This window comes from Herpailurus yagouaroundi, unplaced genomic scaffold, assembly GCF_014898765.1.
Source record: "Herpailurus yagouaroundi ecotype Mexico unplaced genomic scaffold, PumYag 220, whole genome shotgun sequence".
Taxonomy (NCBI): Eukaryota; Metazoa; Chordata; class Mammalia; order Carnivora; family Felidae; genus Herpailurus; species Herpailurus yagouaroundi.
In genome coordinates, this window is record NW_024412451.1 from 5154091 (window position 1) to 5162809 (window position 8719).

General features: G+C 48.5%; 1 protein-coding gene across 2 annotated transcripts in view; it reads left to right on the plus strand.

The window, feature by feature from the left end:
* TRPM4 (transient receptor potential cation channel subfamily M member 4) overlaps window positions 1-8719 on the plus strand; it is a 39775-nt gene extending 31056 nt beyond the window's left edge. For both annotated transcript variants that reach the window (XM_040457671.1, XM_040457670.1), the window contains 8 exons: window positions 2328-2460; window positions 2625-2799; window positions 3057-3234; window positions 7064-7257; window positions 7456-7588; window positions 7830-7902; window positions 7988-8093; window positions 8349-8719. In XM_040457671.1, coding sequence (XP_040313605.1) covers window positions 2328-2460; window positions 2625-2799; window positions 3057-3234; window positions 7064-7257; window positions 7456-7588; window positions 7830-7902; window positions 7988-8093; window positions 8349-8353 — 997 coding nt within the window. In that variant the 3' untranslated portion in view covers window positions 8354-8719. The remainder of the gene's footprint in view (window positions 1-2327; window positions 2461-2624; window positions 2800-3056; window positions 3235-7063; window positions 7258-7455; window positions 7589-7829; window positions 7903-7987; window positions 8094-8348) is intronic.

The window sequence follows — 8719 nt, forward strand, 5'->3', positions numbered from 1 at the left end:
GGCTGAAGTCGGACGCTTAACCGACTGCGCCACCCAGGCGCCCCAAGGTTTTTTTTTTTTTTAATGTTTGTTTATTTTTGAAGGAGAGAGAGACAGAGTATGAGTGGGGGAGGGGCAGAGAGAGAAGGAGACACAGAATCGGAAACAGGCTCCAGGCTCTGAGCTGTCAGCACAGAGCCCGACGTGGGGCTTGAACTCACAAACTGTGAGATCATGACCTGAGCTGAAGTCAGTCGCTCAACCGACTGAGCCACCCAGGCACCCCTAAAGAATTTTTTTTAATCATTTATTTTTGAGAGAGAGAGTGGGGAGGGGCAGAGAGAGAGGGGTGGGGAGACACAGAATCTGAAGAAGGCTCCAAGCTCCAGGCTGTCAGCACAGAGCCTAATGGGGGGTCCAAACCTACGAACCATGAGATCGTGACCTGAGCCCAAGTCGGATGCTTAACTGACTAAGCCACCCAGGTGCCCCTAAAGATTTTAAGTGATCACATCCGATAAGGGGCTCAAACTCACAACCCCAAGATCAAGAGTCCTATGCTCTACTGACTGAGCCAGCCAGGCACCACGAACTCTTGGATTTGTTCTCAATATCTTCCCACGGTCTGTAGCTTGTCTTTTCACTTTTGTATATTATTATTATTTTTATTTTATTTTATTTTATTTTTTAAAGTAGGCTCCATACCCAATGTGGGGCTGGAACTTACGACCGTGAGATCAGAAGTTGGATGCCCTTATCGACTCAGCCAGCCAGGCACCTCGCTTTTGTATATTATCCTTTTTTTTTTTTGTCATCATTATCTGTAAATTGTTTCCTTTCTCTGAATAGTTTCGCATTTTATTTATTTGTTTGTTTGTTCGTTTGTTTGTTTATTGGCGCAAGTGAGCGAGGGGCAGAGAGGAGAGAATCCCAGGAAGGGCAGAGGGAGAGAAAGAGAGAGAGGGAAGCAGCGTTCGTATTTTTACCCGAATTGGGGCTCCATCTCGCCCAAAGTGGAGCTCGAGCTCCCTCGATGTGGGACTTGAACTCACGAACCGTGAGATCATGATGTGAGCCAAAGTCAGATGCCGAACAACTGAGCCACCCCGGCGCCCCTTGTATATTATCCTAAACATTTTTTTACTCTTTAAGTTTTCATGTTGAAATACCCCGAGACTTACAACAAATGCTGCAGCAACAGTACAGAGAATTCCTCCACACCTTTCACCGGGATCCCCAAGTGTTAACATCTTGCATTACCCAAACCAGGAAATTCTTACTCAAATCCCTCCGTTGTCCCACTGATGTCCTTTTTCTGCCCCAGGAGCCAATCCAGTTCGCCAGTCCTTTGGCTCTTATGATCTTAACACCCTTGGACAGTCCAGACCAGTTACTGTGTACGATTTGGCTCTATTTGAGTTAGTCTCGGGTTCCCTCACGAGCAAATGTAGGCGATGCGTTTTTGGCAAACAGCGTTGCCCTTCAGTGTCGGTCGTATTTATGTTACCTTTTGCTGCAAGGAAGTTTCACATGTCCAGGTTGTCAAATTAATGTCTTTTCCTTTAGTGTGATCTTATATATATCACTTGCATAAAAGGCTTCGCTTGTTATGTGAGAGCTCATCCTCTGAAGCCCAGGAAAGAATTCTTCTATGGTTTTGTCAGATTTTATTTTATTTAAAAAAAATATTTTTTAATGTTTTATTTATTTTTGAGACCGAGAGAGACAGAGCATGAGCAGGGGAGGGGCAGAGAGAGAGGGAGACACAGAATCCGAAGCAGGCTCCAAGCTGTCGTACAGAGCCGCACGCGGAGCTCGAACTCAGGACTGTGAGATCATGACCTGAGCTGAAGTCGGACGCTCAACCGACTGAGCCACCCAGGCGCCCCAGTTTTGTCAGATTTTAATGTGTTGCCTTTTACCCCGTTTTTAATCCATTCAGAGTTCAAGTACGTGATGTTGCAAAATAGGGATGTGATTATTTCCCCCATAGGATTGCTAAGGTTACTGGCTTTTGACCTTCCTCTGTGAATTGTGTGTTCTCTTTAACCACTCTCCCGTTAGGTCGTTTGTCTTCTGCTTACTGGTCTGCTGGAATTGTCTAGTGGGCCTCTTATAGGTTGGACAGGTATTCCGGCGGTTTTCCCAACTTGATTGTTACAGGGACCTCCCAAATTCTTGCCAAGGCCGTGGATTATGAAGCCGTTTTTAAGGGTGTGCGGGCGCCCCGCGCGGCTCAGCTTGGCCCTGTGAAACCTGGGTGAACCCCCGGGGAATCGGAGGGTCCCGGCTGCGGCCCCTCCCGAAGCCTGGTGTTGGTGACCCTTGCCGCGTCTCCTCGCACCCAGGCTGACCCCCGGCCTGTATGACCTGGGCCGCACTGTCCTCTGCCTCGACTTCATGGTCTTCACGCTGCGGCTGCTGCACATCTTCACGGTCAACAAACAACTGGGGCCCAAGATCGTCATCGTGAACAAGATGGTGAGGGGGGCGGGGCCCGGGGGCGGGTCCAGAGGAGGGAAGGGGCGGGGCAGGGAGGCTGGGAACACGTGCACGGAACAGAGTGGGGGTGGAGCTTCAGTCGCAGGGGGCGGGGCCAGACTTCGTCTTGTTTCCCGCCCCCCTTCCCCCCCCTCCCCGCACAGATGAAGGACGTGTTCTTCTTCCTCTTCTTCCTCGGTGTGTGGCTGGTTGCCTACGGGGTGGCCACGGAGGGGCTCCTTAGGCCCCGGGATCGTGACCTCCCGAATATCCTGCGCCGTGTTTTCTACCGGCCCTACCTGCAGATCTTTGGGCAGATCCCCCAGGAGGACATGGATGGTATGGAGGATGAGAGGGCTTGACACCCTCCCTCGGGGCTCCCTACCAGTCCCCCTGTCTCTGGGTCTCTATACCCCTCTCTTTAAGTCTCTGCCTCGCTCTCCCTAGGTCTCTGAGTGGCCCCGTGCCCCCCACTCCATCTCTATGGGATTCTGTCTCCCTCTCTCAGGGTCTCTGCTCCCCCACGCCCCCCTGAATTTCTGTTTTTCTTCGGTCTCTGTCTCCCTGGCCCCACCTCTGAGTGTCTCCCTTTACAGTGGCCCTCATGGAGCATGTCAACTGCTCGTCGGAGCAGGGCTTCTGGGCACGCCCATTGGGGGCCCAGGCAGGCTCCTGCGTCTCGCTTTATGCCAACTGGCTGGTGATTCTCCTCCTCATCATTTTTCTGCTCGTGGCCAACATCCTGCTGCTGAATTTGCTCATCGCCATGTTCAGGTGAGGCCTGACTGTTCTCTGATCTGACCTCACTCAGCATGACCCTTGACCGCAGCGTGACCCTCAATCCCAGCTTGACCCTGTCCCCAGCATGATTGGTGATTCCAGCCTAAGCAATTCTGTTTTTAGTCCTTGAATTCTGACTCGGATCTAATGCTGGCTTGGGGGGCACCTGGGTGGCTCAGTCAGTTAAGCGTCTCTTGATTTGGGTTCAGGTCTCCCGGTTCATGAGTTGGAGCCTCGCATCGGGCTCTGTGCTGATAGAGAGGAGCCTGCTTGGAATTCTCTCTCTCCCTCTCTCTTTGCCCCTTCCCCCCTGACTCTCTCTCTCAAAGTAAATGAATAACCTTAAAAAAAACAACAGTGAAATACCAGTTCATATCATACCAACTAACTCGGATGGCTATAATTTTGTTTTTAAGTTTATTTTGAGAGAGAGAGAGAGCACAAGCAGGGGAGGGGAAGAGAGAGAGAGGGAGAGAGAGAAGCCCAAGTAGGCTCTGCTCTGTCAGCTTGGAACCATGTGATCATGACCTGGGCTGAAACCAAGAGTCAGATGCTGAACCGACTGAGCCACTCAGGCGCCCCTCACTCTGGTTTTGGTTTGTGTTGCCCTAATGACCAATGATGGTTAGCATCTTTCCATGTGCTTATTGTCCATTGCACTTCTTCTTTGGAGAAATGTCTGTTCAGGTCTTTTGCCTGTTTATAAACTGGGTTGTCTTTTTGTTGTTGAGTTGTAGCAATTCTTTATATATTTTGGATGTAAACTCCTATCAGATATGTGATATGTAAATAATTTCTCCTTTTCTGTTGGTTGTCTTTTCCTGTTCTTGACAATCCCGTTTAATGCACAAAAGCTTTACATTTTATTAATTGTACTATTGGTGTCATATCTAAGGACTCATCAGTAAATCCAAGGTCATAAAGATTTACTCCTATGTTTTATAGTTTTAGCTCTTCTATTCAGGTTGTTGGTCTGTTTCAACTCGATTTTTGTACATGGTATGAGCTAGGGGTCCAACTTCATGCTTTTTGGCTTGCAGAAATCCAGTACTTACAGGTCTGTGTTCAAGAGACTGTTTTTTCCCCATTGAGTGGACTTGTCACCCTTGTTAAAAATCATTTGGCTGGGGCGCCTGGGTGGCTCAGTCGGTTGAGCTTCCGACTTCGGCTCAGGTCATGACACAGAATCGGAAGCAGGCTCTAGGCTCTGAGCTGTCAGCACAGAGCCCCATGCGGGGCTCAAACCCACGAACTGCGAGATCACGACCTGAGCCAAAGTCGGACGCCCGACCGACTGAGCCACCCAGGCGCCCCTCAACATACCTCTTTTGAGGGGGAAGGGGACACAATTCAACTCCTAATGCTCATAGATGTATAGGTTTATTTCTGGACCCTTATTTCTGTTCCATTGGTTGATATGTCTATCTTATGCCAGTACAACCACACTGTTTTGATTGTGTAGGAAATTTTGAAATTAGCAAGTGTGAGTCCTTCAACTTTGTTCTTTTTCAAGATTGTTTTGGCTACTCAGGGTCTCTTGCAATTCCCTATTCATTTGTGGATCGGCTTTTACTTTTCTGCAGAAAAGGCTGTTGGAATTTTTGTATGAATTGTGTTGAATCTGTAGATTGCTTTGGATAGTATTGGGATGTTAACAATAGTAAGTTTTTGTATTCATGAACACAGGTTGTCTTTCCATGTGTTTAGATGTTCTTTTAAATATCTTTTAGTATTGTTTTGTAATTTTCAGTGTAGAAGTCTTTTGCCTTGGTTAAATTTATTCCTAGGTGTTTTATTCTTTTAGATTCTATTATAAATTGAATTGCTTTCTATATTTCCTTTTTGGATTGTTCATTGCAGGTGTATGGAAACACAGTTGATTTTTGGTTGGTGATCTTGTACCCTGCAACGTTGCTGAATTTGTTTGTTATTGTGATTCTCTGAGATTTTTTAGAAAATGTTTTATTTTATTTTATTTATTTTTTTTTGAGAGAGGGCAAGTGGGGGACGGGCAGAGAGAGGAGGACAGAGGATCTGAAGCAGGCTTTGTGCTGGCGGCAGAGAGCCTGATGTGGGGCTCCAGCTCACAAACTGCGAGATCCTGTCTTGACCCAAAGTCTGACGCTAAACCAACTGAGCCAACTAGGTGCCCCTCTGAGATTTTTGATATATAGGAGCATGTCATTTGTGACTAGAAATAGTTTTACTTCATTTCCAATTTGTATGCGTTTTCTTTTTCTTGTTTAATTGCTCTGGCTGGCACTTTCAGTACAATGATGAATAGCATGGTGAGACTGGGCATCCTTGTCTTATTCCTTATTTTAGCAGGAAGTTTTCAGTCTTTCTTCATTGAATATTTTGTAGGCTTTAGGTTTTTGTTTTTTTATTTTATTTTATTTTTTTTTTTCAACGTTTATTTATTTTTGGGACAGAGAGAGACAGAGCATGAACGGGGGAGGGGCAGAGAGAGAGGGAGACACAGAATCGGAAACAGGCTCCAGGCTCTGAGCCATCAGCCCAGAGCCCGACGCGGGGCTCGAACTCACGGACCGCGAGATCGTGACCTGGCTGAAGTCGGACGCTCAACCGACTGCGCCACCCAGGCACCCCGGCTTTAGGTTTTTCATAATTATCCTTTACTATGTTGAGGAATTTTCCTTTCAGTCCTGTTCTAAGTCAAAAGGAAAAAAAATTTTTTTTTTTTTATCACAAAAGGGTGTTGGATTTTGTCCTACGCCTTTTCTGTGTCTCTATGTCAGTTGAGATGATCATGTGAGATAATCATGGTTTTTTTTTGTTTTTTTTTGCTCTATGAAGGCGGTGTGTTGTATTGATTTTTGTATGTTGAACCACCTTTGTATTACTGGGATAAATCACTTGGTCATGGTGTACAATCCTTTTAATATGCTGCTGAATTCGATTTGCTAGTATTTTGTTGAGGGTATTTGCATGTATATTCATAAAAAATATTTATCTGTAATTTTGTTTTCTTGTGATCTCTTTATCTGGGTAACCTCATTGGCCTCATAGAATGAGTCAGGAACTGTTCTTTCTTAATTTTTTTGGAGAATTTGAGAAGAATTGGTGTTAATGCTTGCTTTCTTTCTTTCTTTCTTTCTTTCTTTTGACTATTTGGTAAAATTCACCCGTGAAAACATCTGGGCCTGGGCTTTGTTGTTGTTGGGACATTTTTTTGGTGAGTGATTCAATCTCTTTACTTATTATAGGTCTTTTGAGGTTTTCTGTTTCTTCTTGAGTCAGTTTTGGTGATTTGTGTGTTTCTAGGAATTTGTCCCATTTATTTCATTTAGGTTATCTAATTTGTTGGCATACAATTGTGACAGTGTTCTCTTATAATCCTTTTTATTTCTGTAAGGTCGGTAGTAATGCCCTCATTTTCATTCTGATTATAGCTATTTGTGTTCAGCTGACTTTTTTTTTTTTTTTTTTTTTTTTTTTTTTTATGAGAGAGAGAGGGAGAGGGAGAGAGAGGGAGAAGGAGAGAGAAGCAGGCTGAGAGAATCCCAGGCAGGCTCCACGCTCAGCATGGAGCCTGACACAGGGTTTGATCTCACGACTGTGAGCCCCTGTGAGCCGAAATCAAGAGTTGGACTGCTAATTCATGACACCATCCCAACTTGACTCCTGACATCTGACCCTTGGCCTTCCTCACCCAGCTTCTAAGTGCATCCTGTAATACCTCTGACTTTATTGATTCCAATATCTGCCTGGTGCCTTGGACTTCAAACATACTGTTCAACATCTAACGTTGGTCTCTTGCTGGCTTTGACCTCTGGTGACCCTTGACCTCTTGTCCCCATAGCTATACCTTCGGCAAAGTACAGGGAAACAGCGACCTCTATTGGAAGGCGCAGCGCTACAGCCTCATCCGGGAATATCACTCTAGGCCCGCACTGGCCCCGCCCCTTATTGTCGTCTCGCACGTGCGCCTCCTCATCCGGCGACTACGCAGGCGCAGGGCCAGCTTGCCGTCCTCCCCGATCTTCGAACATTTTCGTGAGAGCGGGATTTGGTGAAAAACACAGGGGACGGGACCTGGAGAGAAAGAAGAGCATAGACAGGCGGGGGAAGGATACCCAGGTTCACTAGTGGGGCGGGTGTGCAATATTAGGGGGCGTGGCCTGGGAGGGCTCCCTCGGGATGCTTTGGGTAGGGAGGCGAGGTCGAGGACTCCATCCTTACTCCGCCCTCCAGGAGTCTACCTTTCGAAGGAAGCAGAGCGGAAGCTGTTGACATGGGAGTCGGTGCAGAAGGAGAATTTCCTGCTGGCACGCGCCCGGGACAAGCGCGAGAGCGACTCAGAGCGTCTGAAGCGCACTTCGCAAAAGTGAGGGCGGGGCGGGCCTGGGACTGGGCTTCCTGCTTCGGGGGCGGATGTTGTGACTTGGGTTGAGTGGAACCCGGGGCTGGGCTAGAGAAGAGCGGTGCTCCAGGTGGAGCCTGCGCGGGACGGGGTCCTGGAACTTTGGGGAGGAAGGCGGGCCTGGAGGGGGGGGCGGGGCTTCCCGAGGGCAGGGCTGGTGGGCTGGTGGTACTGGCCTGATGCCCTAGGTTGTCCCGGGTTGCAGGGTGGACACGGCGTTGAAGCAGTTGAGACAGATCCGCGAGTATGAGCAGCGTCTCAAAGGGTTGGAACGGGAGGTGAGGACTTCCAGACCGGGCTGGGGGAGTATGGTCGGGGTGTGGGGTTTTGGTCTCGTTCCTTTACGTCCCTCCTGCTCCCAAGGTCCAGCACTGCAGCCGTGTCCTGGGCTGGGTGGCGGAAGCCCTGAGCCGCTCGGCATTGCTGCCCCCAGGGGGGCCACCGCCTCCAACCCCACCTGGGCCCAAAGGTCAGTGTTGTAGGGTCCACCTGTGTCTATCCCTAGCCTCTGTCACCACCACCGTGCTTTCTGGGGCCTCTGTTCCTCGATGCCTGAGTGTTTTTCTCACTTTGCCGCCCTTCCTTTGGCCCTGGGTCATTCTCTCAGTCTCCTTTGGGCTTTTCGTCCTTCTTGCTCCTTTTTTTTTTTTTTTTTTTTTGCCATTTTTCCATTTTTTTTCTGTCCTCTCCATCCCATCTGTTCTCTCTTCTCTCTCTCCCCCAGACTGACCCCTGCTGGCAGACTTCAAGGAGTAAGCCCATAGGGCGTTTTTATTCCCGGAGTAAGTCCTAGCTGGTCTTTGACCCTTGCACCTCCTGGCCTTGTCCTCGAGGTGGGCTCCATGCTCATGGAGGACCACCTGGGCTGCTGTCAGGACCACCTCAGGGAGTGTCATCCGTTGGGACCACGGCAGGCCTGGTTCCCCACAGAACCAGTCCCAATCTAGAAGGATCGGTCTTTGGAACCCAGGCATTGACCTTCTGAAGGTCCTGCCACAGCCCACTGGGCGGAAGGCTGCAGGGTCCTTGGGATGCAGGGACCACAGATCCTACTTGTAGCTCCCCACACTGGGGAAATAAAGCCATTTGAGAGGA